This window comes from Mustelus asterias, unplaced genomic scaffold (genome assembly GCF_964213995.1).
Source record: "Mustelus asterias unplaced genomic scaffold, sMusAst1.hap1.1 HAP1_SCAFFOLD_35, whole genome shotgun sequence".
NCBI lineage: Eukaryota > Metazoa > Chordata > Chondrichthyes > Carcharhiniformes > Triakidae > Mustelus > Mustelus asterias.
This window is the reverse complement of record NW_027590117.1, coordinates 5,269,125-5,295,159: the sequence shown is the minus strand read 5'-3', so window position 1 is coordinate 5,295,159 and position 26,035 is coordinate 5,269,125. Positions and strand designations below refer to the sequence as shown.

The window sequence follows — 26,035 nt, the reverse complement described above, 5'->3', positions numbered from 1 at the left end:
TCGCTGCAGTTACCCAGTCTCAGCAATGCTGGTGTTACAAACTCCCCTGGAGTCAGACCAATCAGTACATAAACTGGAATCTTCCTGTGCTCTGTGTGTGGGGCTCAGTGCCACACTGGGTTAAAGCAGCTCACTTTGCAGAGGCCACGGTTAGATACTGGGATCTTCCTGTGCTCTGCTTTGGGGGTGGGGTTTGCTTACTCTGAGTGGATCTCCCTCATTGTTTGGTTTTAATTATAGCCTCTCTCTCTCTCTTACAGACTGAGCAGAATGGCCTGATCTGACGACACACATTGAGATGGAGGAGCTGCCGCTCGAAATGAAGATGATTCAGAACTCCAGCTTTCTCGACACTCGTTCACTGAGGCCCAGCCCTTCATTTATCATTAGTTTTCCCAGGATGTCAGGTACATTACCATCTTCATCTGCTGTGCACACTGACCTGACAGTGGGAAGGTATTGGAGCAGGATAGTGCAGTCAACCATGTCAAAGGTGTGGACAGGCTGAGAAGGATAAGGAGGGATAGTTTAGCTGGGTAAGACTGCATTTACCCCGTTCCGATCTTTTCCTTCATATGCAGAATATCACCTGCAATGATTTCTCTTCCCACTCCTGTTTTGTTACCACCCAAATCGCCCAAGGATCTATGCTTGGCTCCCTCCAATTTTTCATCTCCACCTTATTCCTCAGTGGCATTATCTGAAAGCACAGTGTTAGTTTTCACATGTATGCTGATAACACCCAGCTCTACCCCACCATCACCTCTCACAACCAATCCCCTGTTATTAAATTATTAGACTCCTTCTCCGACCTCAAGTACTGGCTAAGCAGAGAATTCCCCCAATTAAATATTTGGAAAACCAATGTTCCCACCCCAAATTCCGTTCCCAATCACTGACTCCATCTCCCCCACTGATCACTGTCCGACGTTGAAACAAACCCTCATAATCTTGGCACCTCATTAGACTCGGAAATGAGATTTTGACCACATATCTGTTCCTTCGCCAAGATCACCTATTTCCAGCTGTGTAACATCACACATTGTTTGTAATATCTCAGTTCACCCGTACCTGAAACCCTCATCCATATTTTTGTTACCTCTAGACTTGATAATTCAAGCACACTCCTGCAGCAGATTTCCTTCCCTGAAGGACATTAGTCAACCAAATAGGGTTTTATGACAAGCAACAATTAGATTGTTGATTGCAGATTCATATTGAAATCAAATTTCACAATCTGCCCTGCTGGGTTTTGAACCCAGGTCCCTCAAGCATTCCCCAGAGTCTCTGGATCACTAGCCCATGACGCCACTGCCTCCCTTCATCAATGTAAGGACTGGAATTTGAACGCATGCCTCTCGAGGAGACTGTGACCTGAACGCAGCACCTTCGATGACTTGGCCATCCTGACACAGACTATGTATTTCACTCCTCTGCCACTTTCTGGTTCCCCTTTATTTCCCAGTCTCAACCTCTCAGGAGCTTATGTTCACTTTAGTCTCCCTCTTTATTTTTATATATTTAAAGAAGCTCTTTCTGATCCTTTTTATATTACTTGTTCATTTACGTTTGTAGTTCATCTTCTCCCACGTTAGTATTTTTTTGGTCATCATTTGTTGGTTTTTGAAACTTCCCCAATGCTCTGTCTTCCCACTAATATATGAAACATCCTATGTTCGTCTTTCAGTTTAATGCAATCTTTAACTTCCTCGGTTAACCATGGTTGATTTATTCCCTTCCAGAATCCTTGTTTGTCACTGGTATATATCTTTGTTTTAGAGGTTTACAGCATGGAAACAGGTGCTTTGGCCCAACTTGTCCATGGCGCCCCCTTTTTTTTTTAAACCCCTAAGCTAGTCCCAATTGCCCGCATTTGGCCAATTCCTCTATACCCATCTTACCCATGTAACTGTCTAAACACTTAAAAGATAAAATTGTACTTGCCCTACTACTACCTCTGGCAGCTTGTTCCAGACACTCACCACCCTCTGTGAAAAAATTGCTCCTCTGGACACTTTTGTATCTCTCCCCTCTCACCTGAAACCTATTCCCTCGAGTTTTAGACTCCCCTACCTTTGGGAAAAGATATTGACTATCAAGCTGATCTATGCCCCTCATTATTTTAAAGACCTCTATAAGGTCACCCCTCAGCCTTCTACGTTTCAGAGAAAAAAGGCCCAAGACAGTATGCACATAATCCCTCTCACTTACGCATCTTAGGACTCTAAGGGGCAATTTTTAACCTGGCCAATCAACCTAATCCGCACATCTTTGGAAGAAGTGGAGGGCAAAGAGACATAAGATTCAGAATAAGATTCCCTGTAGTGCTAAAGGAGGCCATTTGGCCCATTGAGCCTGCATCGACAACAATCCCAGCCAGGCCCTATCCCCGTAAGTTAACCCTGCTTGTCCCCCTGGCACTAGGGGGCAATTTAGCATGGCACATCTTTGAACTGTGGGAGGAAATCAGAGCACCCAGAGGAAACTCATGCAGACACGGAGAGAACATGCAAATGTCAACACAGTCACCCAAGACTGGAATTGAACCCGGGTCCCTGGTGCTGAGGCGTAGCAGTGCTAACCACTGTGCCACCATGTCCCCAAGGTAGAATAAGCCATGTAGACCTATATCTTCACAGAAGAGCAACTTGCTTATGTAAATAAAGCAAGGAGAAGCAACTTGCCATTAAAACATTCTGTAAATATTCTGATTTTCTTATATAGAGATCATCTTGATATATGCAAACAATATTGCAGTTTCACAAATCTATAAAAGCGGGAGTAACGATGAATCTAAGGGTGACTCTCCTTAGAGAGCTAGTTACAGTAGCTGTGGGAATCTTTTGCCGATCAAGTTTAAAAAAAGGAAATTACAATTGTTTTAGCCCTTGATAGACACACTCCCACATTCTTGGAGAGATGCTGGAAAGGCAGAACTTGACCATGACATAATCTGCACAAAGTGACTCCAGAAACACACTGAGTGTTTTTTGTGAGTCAAAAACTATTTTCATAATGTATGTCATTGCTGATCGATCGTCTTTTCTGCTAAATATCTTTTGCAGTCCAGTCTCGCCATCTCTGCTCTCATTCTTTTGCAATTACCCTTATTTACGTTGAACACAGTTGCTTCTGACCCAAGTTTGCACTCTCAAACTGAATGCTAAATTCCACCATGTTAAGGTCACTGTTTCCCAGCGGAGCTTTTACTCTGAGTGTTTATGAAAACTGTCTCATTACACATTACAATATTCAAACTGGCCTGATTTCTGCTTGGATTCACAAAATATTCTTCATGGAAACTGTGCCGAATGCACTCTGAATTCTTCCTCATGGCTACCTCTGCAAACTTGATTGTCCGAATCCACAGGAAGATTAAAGTCAGCCACTGACAGGAAGTACTAGATGATGAAGGATACTCTGTCCACCGTGTCCCATGTTTGTCTTCTGAGGAGGTCGGTGCGGTTTTTCGCTGTGGCGCGTTGGAACTGTCGATCGATGAGTCGAGCGCCATATCCTGTTCTTGTGAGGGCATCTTTCAGCGTCTGGAGGTGTCCGTTGCGATCCTCCTCATCTGAGCAGACCCTGTGTATATGGGAATTAAAAACCTCACCAACCTCCTCAGAAGACAAACACGAGACACGGTGGACAGAGTATCCTCCGTCGTCCAGTACTTCCCCGGAGCGGAGAAGTTACGGCATCTCCTCCGGAGCCTTCAACATGTCATTGATCAAGACGAACATCTCGCCAAGGCCATCCCCACACCCCCACTTCTTGCCTTCAAACAACCGCACAACCTCAAACAGACCATTGTCCGCAGCAAACTACCCAGCCTTCAGGAGAACATTGACCACGACACCACACAACCCTGCCACAGCAACCTCTGCAAGACGTCCTGGATTATCGACACGGATGCCATCATCTCACGTGAGTACACCGTCTACCAAGTACACGGTACCTACTCTTGCAACTCGGCCAGCGTTGTCTACCTGATACATTGCAGGAAAGGATGTCCCGAGGCATGGTACATTGGGGAAACCATGCAGATGCTACGACAACGGATGAATGAACACCGCTCGACAATCACCAGGCAAGACTGTTCTCTTCCTGTGGGGGAACACTTCAGTGGTCACGGGCATTCACCTTCTGATCTTCGGGTAAGCGTTCTCCAAGGCGGTCTTCACGACACACGACAGCGCAGAGTCACTGAGCAGAAACTGATAGCCAAGTTCCGTACACATGAGGACGGCCTAAACCGGGATCTTGGATTTATGTCACACTATCAGTGACCCCCACAGCTTGCCTCCTGGACTTGCAGAATCTCACTGGCTGTCCTGTCTGCAGACAATGCACATCTCTTTAACCTGTGTTTAATGCTCCCTCCACTCACATTGTCTGTATCTTTAAGACCTGGTTGGCTGGAGAGATTTACATTCTAATCAGTATTCTGTAACTTGATTTTGTGTCTCTGTATGCCCTGTTTGAGAGCAGATATCCACTCCATCTGACGAAGGAGCAGCGCTCCGAAAGCTAATTGCATTTGCTACCAAATAAACCTGTTGGACTTTAACCTGGTGTTGTTAAAACTCTTACTGTGATTACCCCAACGCCGGCACTCCACATTGTGTAATTACCACAGTTTGAATATGTGCTTTGTGCAGCATTGCCAATGTCTCTAATATGCGTCAGGAAGAGCAGTATTCCTCACACCAACCCTCCTGGAATCCCACTTTAACCGACCTCCATTCCAAATAAAAACATTTCCCACTGCTGTGTTTCCTGTCACTCAGTCAGTTTCCTATCCATGTTGCTGCTGTCCCTTTTATTCTATCAGCTCCAAATTTTACCACAAGTTTGCTGTGTGCCCCTTTATTTATAAAATGTTTTTTGGCAGTCCATGTTCACATTAACCACATTACCCTCATCAAACTTTTCTGTTACCCTCATTAAAATCTGAAGCAAGTTAAATATGATCCCCCTTTAATAATTATGTATGTGTTTTCCTTAATGTACATTAGCACAAGTGAGTGTTAATTTAATCTCCAGTGTTTGGAGATTAAACCTCAAACCAGTTTAACCTCGTTGCTGAGGTTAAACTGATTGGATTTAGTTGCCTTATCCTCACAGCCTTTTCTGAAGAAGTGTGTTTACCATTTGCAATTCTCCAGTCCTCTGGCACCACCCATATAACTAGCTCGGATAGAAAACTTTTAAACATTGCCTCTGCAATTTCCACCCTTTTTTTCCCCTCAGTTTCCATGCTTGTGTCTTGTCCAGTCACAAGAACACAGGAAATAAGGGCAGACATTTACTATATGGCTCATCAATAATGTTAAACCATTCAAAACAATTTTGATTTCTGTATCTTTATTGCCATACAGTGCAAAGCACATCGGCACAATATTAAAACAAGAACAGCAACATCATCAGACAATACATAGATAGAAATCACACTATGTTTCTGACAAGTTTTCTTAAAGTCACTACATTTTCAGCATTCCCAACAAAATCATTTGAAATATCAACAATTCTATTGGGGAGAAAACAAACTGTGACTATTAAGATGTGAATCAAATTTCTGTAGTTTATACTGACGATCACCAAAACTATGGTAACTCCGAATAAAGAACTTTTCAAGCTTGGGTAATAAGGTTATGTACTAATTTATAAATTTGAACTAAACCATAAATCAGCCTCTTGAAAGGTTGCAATCCAATAATTCCTAATCCCTCATAAAGTATTCCCCTCATGCCTTCCATTTTCCTGGTTACACAGCTTTCCACTCTTTCTATCAGCTGTATATCTTTTTGAAAGTGTGGGTTCCAAACTGTGGATGCAGACTCCAGATGTGGGCATTCCAGCTGCTTAAAGAGTTTCAGATCTTGGGATTGAACTGCACTTTACTCCTCACTCCCTTGATTCCCTGAGAAACCAAAATTTGTCTATCTCAGCCTTAATTGTCATAGACTGTCATAACCTGCAGTGTAGATGGAGGCCATTTGGTCCATTGAATCTGCACTGACTCTCTGACAGAGCATCCCACCCAGAACCTATCCCGGTAACCCCACATATTCTGCTAATCCCCCGAACCAATATATTTGGGACACTAACAGGCAGTTTAGCATGGTCAATCCACCTAACATTTGGAGAATGGAAGGAATCGCAAACATGGGGAGGACATGCAAACATTATACAGGCAATCAGCCAAGGTGGAATTGAACCCGGTTCCCTGGTGCTTTGAGGCAGCAATGCTAACCACTGTGCCACCACTAGTGTATTCAACAATGGAGCATGTCAAAGGATCACAACCCAATGAGTGCAGAAATGTATTCTCATGTCAGTGTGAAATGATCTGATCCTTACACTGAGCCAGCTTCCGCAATCTCCCAATGTCCACAAAATCAAACCCCTTCAGAATCTTGTATGTTTTAATGTTTTGCCTCTCATGCTTGTGAATCACAGAGAATACAGACCCAGTTTACGAAGGGTCACATCATATGAAACCCTTTCACCCCCGTGGACCAATTTACTGACCCTTCGTTAGTGATTGAAGCATAATGAGAAAACCCTTTCCCACAGCCAGTAGTTCAGCTCTGGGATGTATTGTCTGACAATGTGGTGATGCTGCTTCAAGTGAGGCATTCAGAAAGGAATTGGATTGTTAAAGTTACACCAGCAGAGTGGCACTGGTTAGCGCTGCTGCTTCACAGCGCCAGAGACCCATGCTCAATTCCTCCATGGCTGACTGTGTGGAGTTTGCACATTCTCCCTGTATCTGCATGGGTTTTCCCCAGGTGCTCCAGTTTCCTCCCAAAGACTAAAGATGTGCAGAATAAATAGATTAGACATGATATATTGCCCCTTAATGACCCAAGATGTGTAGGTTAAGAGGGTTAGCCATGGGAAAAGATGTTCTTCCAGCGAGTCAGTGCAGATGCAATGGGCAAATGGCCTCCTTTCTCACAATGGATTATGAGGGATCCAATGGACACTCAGTGCTTCCATTTGTGAAGCCAAGGATCCCATCCACTTTGCGAACGACTGTCCGAAACTATCTCACTTTCAAATATCTCCCTCTGAGCCTGCACACTGTTTCGACCTGGACCATTCAGTTTATTTTGTCTCTCCCCATCTCTTCTGTGAAAAGGCAGCACTGTTCCTGAGTGTGGGATTAATAATGTGTCTCTTCCACAATATCAGTGAGAACTGATACTGCAGCTTCTGTTTCTCCAAGAGAATCTTTCTGGCTAAAACTGGAATTTACAAAGATTTCTGTCACTGAGACATTGTCTGGCAGTCTGTGTCTCGCCGCCCTAACTCACTCTGTCTCTGTCTCTCCCTCCAACCACTCTCATCGACTCTATGTGAAGGCAGGATATTGTTGTTTAGTGACTGAGTGCACACAATCTGTACCTTCATCTGATCAAATAGAATTCAGCTTGTGAACAATATCATCATTTCAACCAGTTCTAGGTTAAATGAAGCACAGCTCTGATTGGCTGCAGCCCCCTGAATCTGGGGAGCAGCACCGGCCTCAGAGGCTTTTACAGTTACTGAGCCGGGAAACTCCAACTAATCCCTGAGAATCCACAGCACAGAGCGAGAGGAAAGCCTGTCCTGGGAGCTGTCAATCTGAGACAGTTTGATCCTGTCAATGTGCAGATGTGAACCTGCTCCTTCCATTCCCAAACTGTTATAACCAAGAATACAGAACGCCCAGTAATGACCAGCTTGTTGCAATGTGTTTGAATGAACATGATGTGATATCATCGAAGCAGCATTTTGAAATATTCATTCAATGTATTCTGATTATTTAATGCTCTGTGTGCATTCTTATGCCATTGCATAAGAATCTTCCTCTGACATGAGACCGTGTTTTGTCTTTGTGCCTTGATGCTGCTTTAAAAAAACATGTTAATGTTATGAATTTTCTCATCGAACCATAGGAAGAATTATAGAAAAATAACAGCACAGAAGGAAGCCATTGAACCTATCCTGCCATGCCAGTCCAAGGACACAGCAAGAAATCTCACAACACCAGGTTAAAGTCCAACAGGTTTTTTTTTATACTTTTCCAATTCAATCAAATCAAATCCAATTCAGAGTCTCAACAAGTTGAGACATTTCAGATCCAGGTTGACAAGACAGGACGAGCGACCAAACCACCCTGTCCTGGGCCTGATCTACATGAGCCAAGCTGATTGGAGAAGGGGGAGGTTCCTCCTCCAAGACCTGAGCTCATTTGCACCTTAGCCAAAAGGCCGAGATGCCGCTTTTAAAAATTGCTTCATATGAAACATATGAAGCCTCAGCGTAACCTAATGACCTCGACCAAGTGCGGCCGACCATGGGCTGCCGTCCATACACTTGATCTTAGCCAAAAGGCCGAGGTTTATTTGGTAGCAAAAGCCACTAGCTTTCAGAGCGCTTGCAGCTCCTTTATCAGGTGAGTGGGAGTTCTATTCACGAACAGGGCATATAAAGACACAAATTCAATTTACAAAATAATATGTCCTTTCCAAGCCCATCTTCCTGCACTCAGCCCGGAGCCATGCAGTTGAATGCATGATGGAGATCCAAATAATGCCAAATATTTGCAAGCCTTCTTCGAGTCAGTGGCTGCCCTGTAGCAGCGGAGTAAACATTTCAAATCACACCCGCTGCGAGCAGGGCTCGAACCTGCGCGGGGAAACCCCATTGGGTTTCAGATTGACAGCTCCCAGGACAGGCTTTCCTCTCGCTCTGTGCATTCTCAGGCTCGAACCTGCGCGGGGAAACCCCATTGGATTTCTCAACGCCTTAACCACTCGGCCATCGCAGCTGCTTATTTGCTGTTGAAGATGTAACCGACTTAGCAACGTTCACAGACCTTTATCAGGCACCAGAATGATGCAGGGCACAGCGGGTGAGCAGAAATTTGTTCGTCTCCTTTTAATTTGTATCTTTGTCTCTGATCCAGAACTCATTCACTAGTTCAGAGACTTGTTGTTCTTTTTCAGTAACCTTTCATTAAAATCAAGTTGAACCCGAATTCTGCATCCGAAAAATAAAACGAAAACATTAAGTCCACTTTATTTCATTGCAGTCAAATGTTGCGTTTAAACCACATGAGGGCGCTGATAATGTCCAATACACAATGCGATGGCCGGGAATCGAACCCGGGTCAACTGCTTGGAAGGCAGCTATGCTCACCACTATACCACCACCGCTCGCTCCCCTCATGTAACTGTTATTTTCATTAGTTATAATTACAAAACTACCTTAGCTTCTGATTTCAGCAGACAGAAGGTATGTCCTTGGGACATTTTTTTTTTACCTGAACTTGGCTTGTCTCATTTTTCTGGACAGTTTTAGCCACCTTTTTGCGATTGCTTCTGACTGATAACTCTGATTAGATTTGCGGCCTGTTCTTTCATTTGAACAAAGTTTCCACTGAACGGAAATTGAAGCTGGATTTTATGTCAGAAACACATGGATGATGAGAATATTTGCTGATTTTTTTTAGAACTGTCCCCCTTCTGTTCTGACCAGAAATAGCTAATTAAATAAGTCAACACTCTGAAGGTCAGGAACTGACCCTTGGTCAAATGCTCGCACAGTCACCACAACACCACCTGGCTCTGTCACCCCCTCTGTATTTATAGAACGAAGCAATGAAGTGGCAGAGAAATCACAGCTGAGAGAATTCTGTAACCGACATTCCCGTTCTGGGAGTTTTACACTTTCCGATAGATCGGGGTGAGCAGGGTCGCCCAATCAGAAAGCAGATCCTTGGGACATGGAATTTGATTAATATCATGTTTTGCAATCATGTTAATCGGTAAGGACCATGTTGATGTAATTTCACTCCAATCTGTGAAGGTTTGTTTGAATCGTGGCCTTGTTGCACAACTTGCGTTCAGCCAGGAGATGGCAGCAGGGACCAATAATTTGGATTTGCTGTTTGTGTCAATAAATCTCGTCATAGAGGTTCACAGCATGGAAAAAAGCCCTTTGGCACAACATGTCCATGCCGCCCAAATTTTACCATTAAGTTCGTCCCTATTGCCCGTGTTTGGTCCATATCCCTCTATATCCATCTTACCCATGTAATTGTCTAAATTCCTTTTAAAAGACAAAATTGTACCCGTCTCTACTACCTCTGGCAACTCGTTCCACACACCACTCTGTGTGAAATAAATTGCCCTTCTGGACCCTTTTGTATCCCTCCCCTCTCATCTTAAACCTATGTTCTCCAGTTTTAGACTCCCTTATTGCGGGAAAAAGCTGTTGACTATCTACCTTATCTATTTCCTCATTATGATATAGGCCTCTTTATGTCACCTCGAGGTCTCCTGCGCTCCAGGGGAAAAAAAGTTCCAGTCTATCCAGCCCCTCCTTATAACTCAAACCATCAAATCCTGGTGGCATCCTAATAAATCTTTTCTGCACTCTTTCTAGTTTATTAATATCCTTCCGATAATAGGGTGACCAGAACTCTACACAGTATTCCAAGTGTGGCCTTATGAATGTCTTGTACAATTTCACAAGATGTCCCAACCCCCGTGTTCAATGTTCTGACCACTGAAACCAAGCATGTCAAATGCCTTCTTCACCACCCTGTCCACATGTGACTCCACTTTCAAGGAGTTATGAACCTGTACCCCGAGATCTCTTTGTTTTATAACTCACCCCAATGTCTTACCATGAACTGAATAGGTCCTGCCGTGGTTTAATCCACCAAAATACATCACCTTACATTTATCTAAATCAAATTCCATCTGCCGTTCATCGGCCCACTGACTCAATTGATCAAGATCCCACTGCAATCCGAGGTAACCTTCTTCACTGTCCACTCTGCCACCAATCTTGGTGTCGTTTGCAAACATACTAACCATGCCTCCTAAAAAATGACGGGGTAGGATGAGTGACTTTGCGGATGGCATATAGATTGGCTGGGTGGTGAAAGGGAGGCTGAGTTTCTTAGTCTGCAAGAAGATATAGACAGGATAGTCAAACGGGCAGATAAGTGGCAGATGGAATTTAACCCCGAAAGATGTGAGGTAACACACTTTGGAAGGAATAATTTGGCAAGGAAGTATTCAATGAAGGGCAGGGCACTTGGAAGTTCTGTGGAATAAAGGGACATTGGCGTGTTTGTCCATAATCTCTGAAGGTAGAAGGGTATGTTAGTAGGATGGTGAAAAAAAAACATATGGGGCACTTGCCTTTAACAATCGGGGCATCGATTGCAATAAAATGTCATGTTGGAATTGCATAGAACTTTGCTGAGGCCACAGCTAGAGTACTGTGTGCAGTTTTGGTCGGCACAAGGTAGCAAGGATGTGATTGCACTGGAGGGGATGCAGAGGAAATTCACCATGATGCTGTCTGGGATGGAACATGTAAGTTCTGATGGGAGATTGGGGAGGCTTGGATTGTTTTCTTTAGAGCAGAGAATACTGAGGGGGGACCTGATCGAGGTGTACAAAATTATGAGGGCATCGACAGAGTGGACAGGAAGCAGCTGTTCCCCTTGGTTGAAGGGTCAGTAAAAAGAGGACATAGGTTCAATGTGAGGGGCAGGAAGTTTAGGGTGGATGTGCGGAAAAACATTTTTACCCAAGGGAAGTGATGGTCTGGAATGCGCTGCCTTGGAGGATGATAGAGGCAAGTTGCCTCACATCCTTTAAAAGTATGTGTTCAGCAATTGGCATATCATAACATTCAGGTCCATGGGTCAAGTGCTGGTAGATGCGATTCGATTGGAGGTCAGATGCTTCTTCCGTGTCAGAGCAGACTCGATGGGCCGAAGAGCCTCTTCTGTACTGTATGATTCTTTTATTCTCTAAAAAAATTCACACGAACCGGATCAATGTGAGCCATATTCCTTGCCAGTTCTCAGACAGGCACTGATTGGTTCGAAGTTTGTTTCATCTTTCAGGGTCCAGCTCAATTAAATAAATGTATTTCTTATGTTCTGTGTGCCATTTATAAAAACCTTCCTCTGACATGAGACCTTGTTTTGTCCTTGTGCCCCTGTTGATGCCTTTGTCACTCTGCTCATGCTTTGATTTTCCTCATGGCACCTTAGAAAGAGTAAGAGTTTAAACAACACCAGGTTAAAGTCCAACAGGTTTAAAGATCTGGTTGGCTGTAGGGATTCACATTCTAATCAGTATTCTGTAACTTGATTTTGTGTCTCTGTGCCCTGTTTGAGAGCACATTTCCACTCCATCTGACAAAGGAGCAGCGCTCCGAAAGCTAATGGTATTTGCTACCAAATAAACCTGTTGGACTTTAACCTGGTGTTGTTAAAACTCTTACTGTGTTCACCCCAGTCCAACGCCGGCATCTCCACATCATGACCTTAGAAAGAACCAGAGAAATGTAACAGCACCGAAGGAACCCATTCGGCCTATCTTGTCCTTGCCAGACTGAGGACACTCAAGTGTCCTTTCCAAGCTCACCTTCCTGTTATGTAGCTGAAAGCATGCTGGAGATCCAAAGAAGTCATTCCAAAAAAATAGGATTTGCAATTCTGTGGCTGCCTAAAGCAAACATTTCCAATCACATTTGCTGCCAGCAGGGTTCGAATCTGCATGGAGAAACTCCCATTGGGTTTCAAATCCAACGCCTTGACCAAGCAGCCACAGCAGCTGCTTCTTTAAAGAATGAAAGCAAATCACTGCGGATGCTGGAGTCTGAAACCAAAAGAGAAAATGCTGGAAAATCTCAGCAAGTCTGGCAGCATCTGTAAGGAGAGAAAAGAGCTGATGTTTCGAGTCCAGACGATCCATTGTCAAAGCTTTGACAAAGAGTCATCTGGACTCGAAATGTCAGCTCTTTTCTTTCTTTACAGATGCTGTCAGACCTGCTGAGATTTTCCAGTATTTTATCTTTTGGCAGCTCTTATTTGTCTGAATAATGTAACCACCTCAGTAACGTTCACATTAACTTAATCAGGCACCAGGATTGCACAGCACACAGTGTGGGAGCTGAAATTTGTTCTTCTACTTTTACTTTGAGTCTTTGTGTCTGGCTGAAAATTCATTTATTCGGTCAGAGACTTGTTTTTCTCTTCCAATATTTTTCATCAATAAATAATTATGTCCGAACAAAAAATGAAAAAGCTATCTGCATTTTATTTCATTCTTGTCAAATGTTTCGTTTGCCCTGTTTTTGTCCACTCAGTTTAAAACACAAGAGGCCGCGGATAAGGTTCGAAATAAATGACCAATGCGTTGGCCAAAAATCAAACCTGGGTCATCTGCTTGGAAGGCAGCTATGCTCACTCCTTTACCACCATCGCTCACTCTGCTTAAACAACCGTTATTTTCATTAGTTATAATTAAGGAACTTCCTGAGTTGCTGATTTCATCAAACACCAGATGTGTCCACAGCACAGTTTGTAAATTGAACTAGGCTTGTCTCGTTTTTCTGGACAGTTTAGCCCACCTTTCGTTTTACAATTGTTTCTGACTGAGAACTCATTGATTAGTTTTGAGGCCTTTTCTTTCATTTGAACAACGTTTCAGCTGAAAGCAAATTGAATGTGGATTTTCCATTAGAAACACAGCGATGATGAGAATTTTTAGTGAATTTTATTTTAGGAGTGCCCACCTACTGTTCTGACCTGCGATAGATAATTAAATGAATTACCACTGTGATGGCCAGGAACTGACCCTTGGTCAAATGTTCGCACAGTCACCACCATCACTCACCTGGCTCTGCCACCCCCTCAGTAAGAAAGTCCAGCTCTGACACTGAATCTAGTTACCTTCGGGCCCAATTGGAGGATGGTCAGAACATGTCTGCCACTGTCAGAAACTCCATTATCAGCGAGTGGGGGATGATTATTTAACTGGCTGTCACTGGTTGTTGAGGTTGTGATTTACTGTTACCTGTCCGTGCAAGAGAAACAAATAAAACAGGAAAATTGAGAGACTCCGAGAGCAGATAATTTGTCCTTCGCCCTAAAGAAACACAATCATGTCTGCAATCGCTATAATAACTGAAAAAAAAACAGATATAATTGGCTGTTGCCGCGAATCTGGTGAACAAATGTGGCCGTACACCACATGGACTGCAGCGGTTCCAGAAGGCAGCTCACCACCACCTTCCCAAGGGCAATTAGGGATGGGCAATAAATGCTGACCCAGACAGCGACACTCACATTCCATGAATTAATTCAAAGACAATCTGCAGGGAGGGGGCTTCATAGTGTTTAACAGTTACTGAGGTGAAAAACTCTAACGAACCCCCCGGAATACAGAGGAAAGGCTAAAAGGAGGAGAAATTCCGTCCTGGGACCTTACCTTTGGTGAAAGTTTTGTCCTGTGAATGTGTAGATGTGAATATTGTGTAAGAGAGAGTGTATGAAAGGGACGGGGGAGTCAGACTAATCCAACTGTGTTTGTGTGTCTGTTCTGATCATGAGATCTCCGAGTCTCTCTTGTGTAAAATAAAACAATTTTCCAATCAAAGATTCCCTTAATCCCCCTGCTGAGCCCCAAAGTTAGATTTCAAGGCAATTGTTTCGCTAAATTGAAGAATTCAGTGGAAAAGTAGAGAACATGTCAGCTATCGCGTGTGAGAGCGCGATCAGTGCAGCAGTAAAACGGGTTTCAGTGGAAAACGGAGTACTCAGTTCGAGTGAAACCTTTTCAACAGCAAACATTCGTGTGTCAGAGACATGAAGGATGTGAGCTGGATCTCTGGAGAGGTGGAATTTCATTGCAATGGGAGAGTTTGTGCGGAGAGAGAAACACAGAGAGGTTGGAGGAGCCGGGAGCTGACAGCAGCTTGTCTCTGCTCCGTCCGCTCTCTGCCTTTAAGTTGCTCTGTGCCGCCACCACTGGGTTCATTTCGGATCCAGTTCTGACTCACACAGGATTTTCCACACACTCTCGGATATGACTGAAACTGCAGCCGCCGAAACGGCTCCTCCAGCCGCTCCCGCTCAAGTGAAGTCTCCCAGGAAGAAGAAGGCGGCTCCCCGACCTGCGGCAGCCGGTCCCAAGTTGGGCGAGCAGATCCTCAATGTTGTGGCGGGATGCCGCGATCGCAAGGGGATGTCCCTGGCCGCGATAAAGAAAGCTTTGGCTGGCAGCGGAGTGGATGTGGGGAAGCGCGTCTCCCAGATCAGGTTAACGATCAAGAGGAAGGTGGAGACAGGGTCTCTGGTGCAGACAAAGGGACAGGGCGCCTCCGGCTCCTTCAAACTCGCTAAGAAGTTCCACAGGACCAGGCTGAGGAGAAGGCAGTTGGTGTGTCCACTACATTTATTTATTTATTTTAAGTTAAATTTGTGTAAAAAATCGGAGGTTTTTTTTTAAAAAACAGGAAGTGGGCCCAGCAGGAGTCTAGGAAGGTTTTTGGAGGGTTTAAAAGTAGGCCGCACTTTTGAGCGGGCAGTGTCGTTAGCGGGCAGCAGAGTGAGCAGGAGGCAGAGTGAAAGCTGTAGGGCTTTGGCTCACAGGGCTTAGGCAGAAAGGGCGAGTTAATTCATTCTTTGCTGTTTCTACCTGGTACTGGCAAGGTATCTAGAGGGGATGGGTGTGAAGGCAGTGCAATGTTCCTCTTGCACTATGTTCGAGGTGAGGGACGACGTCAGTGTCCCTGCTGATTATACCTGTGAGAAGTGTATCCATCTGCAGCTCCTCCAAAACCGTGTAAGGGAACTGGAGCTGGAGTTGGAGGAACTTAGGATCATTAGGGATGCAGAGATGGCCATAGACAGAAGCTTCAGGGATACAGTTACTCCGCGAAATGAAAATAGATGGGTGACGGTGAGAGGGGCTGGGAAGAAGCAGTCGGTGCAGGGATCCCCGGTGGTCGTTCCCCTTAGCAATAAGTATTCCGCTTTGGATACGGTTGAGGGGGACGACATACCAGTGGTGAGCCGCAGTGAGAGGATCTCCGGCACTGAGTCCGTCCCTGTGGCTCAGGAGGGTAAGGAGGAGAGCGGGAGGACAATAGTTATTGGGGACTCGTTAGTTAGAGGGATAGATAGGAGGTTCTGTGGCAGCAAAAGAGACTCGAGGATGGTTTGTTGCCTACCGGATGCCAGGGTCCGTGACGTCTCGGACCGTGTTTTCCGGATTCTTAAGGGGGAGGGGAAACAGTCACAAGTCGTGGTACACATTGGTACCAACGACATAGGTAGGAGAGGGGACGGGGATTTAAAACAGGAATTTCGGGAGCTGGGCTGGAAGCTGAGAGCAAAGACAAAACATGTGGTCATCTCTGGTACGCTACCGGTGCCACGTGATAGCGAGTTGAGGAACAGGGAGAGAGTGCACTTAAACATGTGGTTGCAGGGATGGTGCAGGAGGGAGGGTTTCAAATACGTGGATCATTGGAACACGTTCTGGGGACGGTGGGACCTCTACAAACAGGACGGGGTGCACCTGAACCAGAGGGGCACCAATATCCTGGGAGGGAAATTTGCTACGGCTCTTCAGGGGGATTTAAACTAATTTGTCAGGGGAGTGGGAAAAGGAGTTGTAGTCCAGAAGTCAGTGTTGAGGGTGGTGAGGTATTGGGGAAGGTATCAAGGTCAAGGGTGGGTACCGGTAGACAGGAAGATGGGTTGAAGTGTGTCTACTTCAATGCAAGGAGCATCCGGAACAAGGTGGATGAACTTGGGGCATGGATTGCTACTTGGGACTACGATGTTGTGGCCATTACGGAGACGTGGGTAGAACAAGGACAGGAATGGTTGTTGGACGTTCCGGGGTATAGATGTTTCAGTAAGTGTAGGGAAGCTGGTAAAAGAGGTGGAGGAGTAGCATTGTTAATCAAGGATAGTTTAACGGCTGCGGAAAAGCACTTTGAGGGGGATATGCACACTGAGGTAATATGGGCTGCAGTTAGAAACAGGAAAGGAGCGGTCACGTTGTTAGGAGTTTACTATAGGCCCCCAAATAGTAATAGAGATGTGGAGGAAGAAATTGCTAAGCAGATTATGGATACGTGTGGGGGTCACAGGGTAGTTGTCATGGGGGACTTTAACTTTCCAAATATTGATTGGAACCTTTGTAGGTCAAATAGTTTGGATGGGGCACTTTTTGTGCAGTGTGTGCAGGAGGGTTTCCTGACACAATATGTGGATAGGCCGACAAGGGCTGAGGCCACATTGGATTTGGTACTGGGAAATGAACCGGGCCAAGTGTTAGATTTGGTTGTGGGAGCGAACTTTGGAGATAGTGACCACAATTCGGTGTCTTTTGTTATTGCAATGGAGAGGGATAGGGCCGGACGGCAGGGCAAGGCTTACAATTGGGGGAGAGGTAATTATGATGCGATTAGGCAAGAATTAGGGGGCATAAGATGGGAACAGAAACTGTCAGGGAAAGGCACTGATGAAAAGTGGAACTTTTTCAAGGAACAAATACTGGGTGTCCATGATAGGTATGTCCCTGTCAGGCAGGGAAGAAATGGTCGAGTGAGGGAACCGTGGTTCACAAAAGAGGTGGAATGTCTTGTGAAAAGGAAGAGGGAAGCTTATGTAGGGATGAGGAAACAAGGTTCAGATGGCTCGATTGAGGGTTACAAGTTAGCAAGGAATGAGCTGAAAAAGGGGCTGAGGAGAGCTAGGAGGGGACATGAGAAGTCCTTGGCGGGTCGGATCAAGGAAAACCCCAAGGCTTTTTACTCTTATGTGAGGAATAAAAGAATGACCTGGGTGAGGTTAGGGCCGGTCAAGGACAGTGGTGGGAACTTGTGTATGGAATCAGTAGAGATAGGCGAGGTGATGAATGAATACTTTTCTTCAGTGTTCACCAAGGAGAGGGGCCATGTTTTTCAGGAAGAGAAGGTGTTACAGGCTAATAGGCTGGAGGAAATAGATGTTCGGAGGGAGGATGTATTGGCAGTTTTGAATAAACTGAAGGTCGATAAGTCCCCTGGGCCTGATGAAATGTATCCTAGGATTCTTTGGGAGGCGAGGGATGAGATTGCAGAGCCTTTGGCTTTGATCTTTGGGTCCTCGCTGTCCACGGGGATGGTGCCAGAGGACTGGAGAGTGGCAAATGTTGTTCCTCTGTTTAAGAAAGGGAATAGAAATGACCCTGGTAATTATAGACCGGTTAGTCTGACTTCGGTGGTTGGTAAATTGATGGAAAAGGTCCTTAGGGATGGGATTTACGACCATTTAGAAAGATGCGGATTAATCCGGGATAGTCAGCACGGATTTGTGAAGGGCAAATCGTGCCTCACAAATTTGATAGAATTTTTTGAGGAGGTAACTAGGTGTGTTGATGAAGGTAGGGCGGTTGATGTCATATACATGGATTTTAGTAAGGCGTTTGATAAGGTCCCCCATGGTCGGCTTATGATGAAAGTAAGGAGGTGTGGGATAGAGGGAAAGTTGGCCGATTGGATAGGTAACTGGCTATCTGATCGAAGACAGAGGGTGGTGGTGGATGGAAAATTTTCGGACTGGAGGCAGGTTGCTAGCGGAGTGCCGCAGGGATCGGTGCTTGGTCCTCTGCTCTTTGTGATTTTTATTAATGACTTAGAGGAGAGGGCTGAAGGGTGGATCAGTAAATTTGCTGATGACACCAAGATTGGTGGAGTAGTGGATGAGGTGGAGGGGTGTTGTAGGCTGCAAAGAGACATAGATAGGATGCAAAGCTGGGCTGAAAAATGGCAAATGGAGTTTAACCCTGATAAATGTGAGGTGATTCATTTTGGTCGGACAAATTTAAATGTGGATTACAGGGTCAAAGGTAGGGTTCTGAAGACTGTGGAGGAACAGAGAGATCTTGGGGTCCATATCCACAGATCTCTAAAGGTTGCCACTCAAGTGGATAGAGCTGTGAAGAAGGCATATAGTGTGTTAGCTTTTATTAACAGGGGGTTGGAGTTTAAGAGCCGTGGGGTTATGCTGCAACTGTACAGGACCTTGGTGAGACCGCATTTGGAATATTGCGTGCAGTTCTGGTCACCTCACTATAAGAAGGATGTGGAAGCGCTGGAGAGAGTGCAGAGGAGATTTACCAGGATGCTGCCTGGTTTGGAGTGTCGGTCTTATGAGGAAAGGTTGAGGGAGCTGGGGCTGTTCTCTCTGGAGAGGAGGAGATTGAGGGGAGACTTAATAGAGGTTTATAAAATGATGAAGGGGATAGATCGAGTGAACGTTCAAAGACTATTTCCTCGGCTGGATGGAGCTATTACAAGGGGGCATAACTATAGGGTTCATGGTGGGAGATATAGGAAGGATATCAGAGGTAGGTTCTTCACGCAGAGAGTGGTTGGGGTGTGGAATGGACTGCCTGCAGTGATAGTGGAGTCAGACACTTTAGGAACATTTAAGCGGTTATTGGATAGGCACATGGAGCACAACAGGATGGTAGGGAGTGGGATAGCCTGAGCTTGGTTTCAGATGAAGGTCGGCACAACATCGTGGGCCGAAGGGCCTGTTCTGTGCTGTACTGTTCTATGTTCTATGTTCTAAGAAGGAAAGCCCGGGGAAAATGGGAAAGAAGGTGAAGACACCAACAGCCAAGAAATCTTTAGTAAAGAAAACAGCGGCCAAGAAGGTGACAACAAATAAAGCAGCAGCCAAGAAACCCGCAGCCAAGAAACCCGCAGCAAAGAGAACTCCAGTGAAGAAATCAACAGTGAAGAAAACATGCAGCAAAAAGGCGGCAACTCCAAAAAAGGTGGTGAAGAAAGCAGCCCTGAAGAAAAAGTCTCCTGTGAAGAAGGTGACGGGCGGAAAGTCTGTCAAAAAAGTGACTAAATCGAAAGCCAAACCCAAAGTGAAAGCAGCAAAAGCGAAGAAAGCGTCAGGAAAGAAGTGAAAGAACCCGAGCAAATTGTAAACCTCTGAACCCAAAGGCTCTTCTCAGAGCCACCCACATCTCTCAGGAAAGAGCTGATCCCGCAAGAAAATGATTCCTGTCCCGCGGCCCGGCTCATTCTCAATAGAGATCATTTCAAATTCAGACTAAAGCAAAACACAGCAGAGGCTGAATTTCATTTGAATTTCACATTTGTTCAATCGCCACTTTCTCTCATAATAAAGATGTCTGTTAGATTCAGTGTGAGACAGTAACACTGGCGGCTAAATACCGCATTGCAGCCTAATTTTTAATCGAATCCCTGCAGTGCAGAAGGAGGCCAATCGTCCCATCGAGTCTGAACCGACCTCAATCCCACCCAGTCCGGATCCCCATTACCCTATTTATTGACCGGACACTCGGGTGCAATTTAGCATGGCCAATCAACCTGACAGGCACTTTGGTGTGCGGGAGGAAACCGGAGGAAGCCGGAGGAAGCCCGGGGAGAATGTGCAAACTCCACACAGACAGAGACCTCAGCCGGGAATCGAACCCAGGCGCTCTGAGACGGCAATTCTTAGCCAAAAATCAATGTCAGGAGTGGGATTTGAACCCACGCCTCCAGAGGAGACAGCGACCTGAACGCAGCGCCTTAGACCGCTCGGCCATCCTGACTCCCTTAATTTTAACACAGGAGATTGCCCGAAACAGCTTCAATAAAGTGTTTGCAAACAGCGAGAAGCAGATGTGTGTGAGGATGTTCCGGAGGAAGATTCTGGCCATAGAATCGACTGTGTTTTGGTCGGAATATGACTGACTGGGAATTATTACGGGACCAGGTCTAAAAACACAAAAGAACAAAGTCACGACCCGAAACGTTAACTCTGTCTCTCTCTCTCTTCACAAAAGCTGCCGGAGCTGCTAATTATTTGCAGCATTTTCTGTTTTGATTCCATATTTCAAAGCTCCGGGTTTGTAGAAACTCTTGTGTGTGAAGGGCGGCTCTGGAAGGTTTTGTGTGGGGAGCTGTGTTTCGCTTCCATTGTTAATAAACGGGTTGAAATTGGCGGTTGCAGAAACTGGAGGTGGAGCTGAAAGATCAGGGGCCGTTCTGTGTGTGTGTGTCAGTCCGGCTCTCTCCTCCCTCCCCGCTCTGTGTTTAATCTTCACTCTGTCTCCTCCCCTCTCTGCTCTCACTCCGCCTTTCTCAGTCAGGTCGGGGCGGGCTGTATAAAAGGAGCCTGAAAGAGTTCCTCTCATATTGTGCAGAGATCTGAGTGAAGAATCATCATGTCTGGCAGAGGGAAAGGAGGCAAAGGACTGGGTAAAGGCGGAGCAAAGCGGCACCGCAAAGTGCTCCGTGATAATATCCAGGGCATCACCAAGCCAGCAATCCGCCGCCTGGCTCGCCGTGGCGGTGTCAAGCGGATCTCGGGTTTGATCTATGAGGAGACTCGCGGGGTGCTGAAGGTTTTCCTGGAGAATGTGATCAGGGATGCGGTCACCTACACTGAACACGCCAAGCGCAAGACGGTCACTGCCATGGATGTGGTGTACGCTCTGAAACGCCAGGGCCGCACTCTCTATGGATTCGGCGGCTGAACAACTGCATCCTTCCTACCGAACACACAACAAAGGCTCTTTTAAGGGCCACTCACCGCTTCACAGAGAGAGCAGTGACCTGGGGACGGGGGCTTGGATAGGCTGTTCAGTGTTTGAGATGCATGTTTGTTTTGTTTAGGTTACAGTGCGGGAATCAACGAATTTAACATTTCATTTGGAGCAGCGATGCGGATTGTTTTTGAAATTTAGTGTATTGTCGAAGCAGCCCCCAGTTGACATGTGCCCTCAGTGAAACGCCACATCACTCCTGTTTAATCACCCAGTGTTTGGATAGAGTTTATCAAAGCTTTCTCTGGAATAGCGGAGTTTAGTAGCAGCAGCCGGTGAATCGTTCACTGGAACCAGTCCCAGTTGTGATGCTATTTGCCCCCAGACGGTTGTTTCCTGCACTGAAACTGACAGGCTTTGTGAAACTGATCAGTTTCCGCTCAGTCATTCACAAACCCGCAATTTGAGCCGCTCCAACCCTAGCCTGCTTCTGATTGGCCATCCTCTCCGCATTCGCAGCTCTGAACCAATCGCAGAGCATCGAATGTGAACATTGAGCCAATCATTGGCTTCAACTGTCAACCAGCAGAAATTTTGAATTGGGGGAAATGCCGCCAATTTCAGCGCGGGAAAGGGAATTGAGACAAATTCTTAACTTATTAAAAATAGATTCTCAATTAATATTCTGCTGTAAGATTAGTTTACAAAGAGGTTTCATTTCTGAACATTTGTCCGCCACGGGCGGCAAACGGCTCTATTCAGTAATGTCAAACGGAACAAATATGAAGTCACTCTCTGTGACAAACAACAGACTCAACCCCTTTCACACCGGCTTCAGGGAGACACAGAGAAGCATTTCTGATCCTTTCCCCCGGAAACGGCGGCGAATGTTACAAGCGGCAGGAGAGGGGAAATCTGAATGGGCTGGAGAGGAAAGGGACAGGGATCGAGTGGAACAGCGGGAGATTCTGGGAATGAACAGCCCAGAGAGCGGGGAAAGGGTCTAAAGCACCAAGTGCAGGGAGATAGACTTCAAATCTTCAATATTTCGAGTAATGTTTGTTTTAATAAGGACGGGATAAAGTCTTTTATACAGACGGCTATTTCCTGCATCGAAAACGGCCCAATTTCTGAAAGGCGCGGTTAACAAAACAACTGAACCAATCATAACCTGAGTTACAGACATTAATTCCCTGGTCAGAGTTTGATTGAAACTTCCTGGGCCAATTCCCGCTGGGGGCGGTTCCTCACAGAGTTTAAGAAGGCGGATGCAGGACAGACAATTTGCGTCTCAGAGATTGTGCTGAATCCGCTCAGAAAATGGCCAGGACCAAGCAGACAGCGCGCAAATCGACCGGAGGGAAAGCTCCTCGCAAACAGCTGGCTACTAAAGCGGCCCGGAAGAGCGCTCCAGCCACGGGCGGAGTGAAGAAGCCTCATCGTTACAGACCCGGCACTGTGGCTCTGAGGGAGATCCGCCGCTACCAGAAATCCACCGAGCTGCTGATCCGCAAACTGCCCTTCCAGCGCCTGGTGCGAGAGATCGCTCAGGACTTCAAGACAGACCTGCGCTTCCAGAGCTCGGCCGTCATGGCCCTGCAGGAGGCCAGCGAGGCTTACCTGGTGGGGCTCTTTGAGGACACCAACCTGTGCGCCATCCACGCCAAGCGAGTCACCATCATGCCCAAAGACATCCAGCTGGCCCGCCGCATCCGCGGGGAACGCGCCTAAACCCCGACTTCACCACGTACAACAACGGCTCTTTTAAGAGCCACCAAATCGGCAAATGAAAGAGCTGCGATCTCCTGTTAACGATTCTAGTGTTTGAATTCCCAGGACAGAATATTCCCAGGACTCCAGTACTGAAACCTCAATGTTGCAATTAACTCTCCGTTGCATTGAGGTCATTCATATCTCCAATCCTTTGATGGTTGGAGTAAAAACGATGCCGTTAACAATTCTACCGCAATTCAATTTTAAAGTGGTTTTATTAAACCTGCGATCATTTCAGTTTCCGAGCAATAATTCCGCAAATCCACTTTCTCCGCACATGTTTCGAGTCGCAGCGAGTGTTGAAAATTGCGTCAATTAGGTTCAGAATATGAAGCATGTCTCAAACAGGAGCCCACTCACACAGATATAGCCATTGCAGAAACGCTTGCACATTCGCATGGACAATAATTAACACTTTTCCAGATAGTGACTGACTTTGAAGACCGATGGGCTGCAGATGAATGTCCTCGCAGATTATCACATTTTAAAGCAATTATATTTGAAATAGGATCATTTATGTTCACTGGGATAGTTTCCCCAATAAACAGCAGCAACTTGCATTAAAATGCTGTATGTGTCAATAGTACGGATTGATAGAACAAAGCGGGAAACAGCTGTGCTGTGAATAGCAGTGCAGAAACTGACCGATAGACACCAGGTCGCCCTTTTTCAGATATAATGAGTGGCTCTGAAAAGAGCCTTTGGGTTATCAGATTAAAGAATGGGCGCTTCACTTGCTCTTCGCGGCCCCAGCGCTGCTTTTCTTGGGCAGCAGCACGGCCTGGATATTAGGCAGCACCCCGCCCTGAGCGATGGTCACTCCTCCCAGCAGCTTGTTGAGCTCCTCGTCGTTGCGGACGGCCAGCTGCAGGTGTCTGGGGATGATGCGGGTCTTCTTGTTGTCCCGGGCCGCGTTCCCGGCCAGCTCCAGGATTTCAGCGGTCAGATACTCGAGCACAACAGCCAGATAGACCGGGGCTCCGGCACCCACACGCTCAGCATAGTTGCCCTTTCTCAGGAGCCTATGAACACGGCCCACCGGGAACTGCAGTCCAGCCCGGGAGGAGCGAGACTTGGCCTTGGCCCGAGCTTTCCCGCCGCCCTTTCCTCTTCCAGACATCTGCACAATCTCACAAACACTTTCACAAAGAATCAGCAATTTCTCCAGCATTGACTGTTCTTATAAACTGACAGCTCCTCTGATTGGCCGCTGCTCTATTCACCTCATTTGCCTATATTCTTCACCAATCAGCTCACTGGAAACAGAAGAGGGCGGGATTTCCCCACAACAACCGGCAGAAGCAGAGAATTTGTCCATTTCCAAAAGCCCGCCAATTTCATTGTGGGAAAGGAGCGAATTCAAATCAATGTCGCCCTTAGTCAGAGATTTCAAATCCCTTCTATTGATTTGCTTTTATTCAGCTCTTCCTGTCACCAATCGCAGGCGCGGCTTTAACATTTTCTTTCAATGTGCTTCATTCTCCTAACGCTTTCTAACTGTTCCGGGCGGGAATCAATCCCTGTTCACAGCATTCCCAGAAGGAAAACACTCCGTTTCGTCTTCAATCAGAACCCACTCTCCTTCACAGGAAACAGGGAGCCGGATCGAGTCCGCACACTGTCCTTATTCCGCTCTGTAATAATCCCACTCCGGAATGTTACCCTGCGGAGAATTACTGTGAATAAAATGATGAATCAATGAACATTTCAGGAATTGAGAGAAGGGACCGTTACCGTGAAAAACAGCCGCGAATGGGGTCATTTTGGAACTGTGAAAACAACAGAATAATAACAGTTTTCAGCACAAAGCGAAGGCAGTGAGTGAATTCTGGGTCAGTGTTTGGTTTACAGGGCAGGAGACACAAACAGCAGTCGAAGTTATTCCATTTTACATTCTAACCATCGAATAGGAAGGTGCCGGATACAGCTTTTCACAGAGACTGACGATTAGATTTCCTCACCCAAATGTTATTGGAATGATGACCAAATAGGATTCGGGAAAGATTTTTCCCTCCATCCCTTCCATTCTCTGGATTTACACCGGCTGAAAGAACAACGAGAAAAGTTCATAGTGACAGAAACAGATTATCCTTGGGAACACATTTAGTTTGAAACGTCCTCGTGATGTAATCGAGCAGAGTGGTTATGTTTGTGGCGAGATGGAGGAAACTGCAGACGAACAGAGGGCCGTGTTTTTTAAAAATTCATTTGTGGGACATGGGCATCGCTGACTGGCCAGCATTTAATGCACATCCTGAGTTGCCCTTGTTCAGAGGACAGTTGAGAGTCAACCACAGTGCTGTGGCTCTGGAGTCACATGACGGCCATACCGGGTCAGGACGGCAGATTTCCTCCCGAAAGGAAGTGAACCAGATAGGATTTTCTGACAATCGACAATAGCTTCACGGTCATCAGTAGATTCTTAATTCCAGATATTTTTTTATCAAATTTAAATTCCATAAACTGCCGTGGCAGGATTTGAACCCGGGTCCCCAGAACATTAGCTGAGTTTCTGGATTAATAGCATAGTGATAATACCACTCGGCCATCACCTCCCCCAGTGTACAGATATCATTAACAGGAAGGTGAAGTAATAAAGCTAATAGTCTATGAAGGATTGGAATTTGTGTTACAGTTGCAGAAAACTCTGTTCAGACCCCATTTAGATCACTGTGTTCATCCCAGGAAGATTAGATTGGCCTTGGAGTGGGAGCAGCAGAATTTCACCAGTGATGCCAGACTCAAATGATGAGGACAGATTGCAAAGACTAGTCCTGTAATAACCTGAACATGGAAGATTAAGTGGTGGTGAGTGAGATGTTTACAGTGAATGATTTGATAGGGTGCAGAGAGATAAACTGTTAGAATGAAAACAGATGGGT

At 45.9% G+C, this 26,035-nt stretch overlaps 3 protein-coding genes and 2 non-coding genes across 5 annotated transcripts; 2 read left to right on the top strand and 3 right to left on the bottom strand.

Moving 5' to 3' along the window:
* Window positions 1-9,137: 9,137 nt before the first annotated feature.
* trnag-ucc (transfer RNA glycine (anticodon UCC)) lies at window positions 9,138-9,209 on the bottom strand. The gene has a single exon. It is a non-coding gene; the product is annotated as a tRNA-Gly (tRNA).
* Window positions 9,210-20,361: 11,152 nt separating this feature from the next.
* Window positions 20,362-20,444, bottom strand: trnal-cag (transfer RNA leucine (anticodon CAG)). The gene has a single exon. It is a non-coding gene; the product is annotated as a tRNA-Leu (tRNA).
* A 615-nt stretch (window positions 20,445-21,059) lies between these two features.
* On the top strand, window positions 21,060-21,371 carry LOC144482258 (histone H4). The gene has a single exon (XM_078201446.1). It carries the CDS (start codon window positions 21,060-21,062, stop codon window positions 21,369-21,371), a length of 312 nt encoding a protein of 103 aa, XP_078057572.1.
* Window positions 21,372-22,700: 1,329 nt separating this feature from the next.
* On the top strand, window positions 22,701-23,111 carry LOC144482257 (histone H3). The gene has a single exon (XM_078201445.1). The coding sequence runs from the start codon at window positions 22,701-22,703 to the stop codon at window positions 23,109-23,111; it is 411 nt and encodes a 136-aa protein (XP_078057571.1).
* Window positions 23,112-23,883: 772 nt separating this feature from the next.
* LOC144482322 (histone H2A-like) lies at window positions 23,884-24,481 on the bottom strand. Its single transcript, XM_078201491.1, has one exon. The coding sequence runs from the start codon at window positions 24,322-24,324 to the stop codon at window positions 23,884-23,886; it is 441 nt and encodes a 146-aa protein (XP_078057617.1). The 5' UTR covers window positions 24,325-24,481.
* Window positions 24,482-26,035: the final 1,554 nt, after the last annotated feature.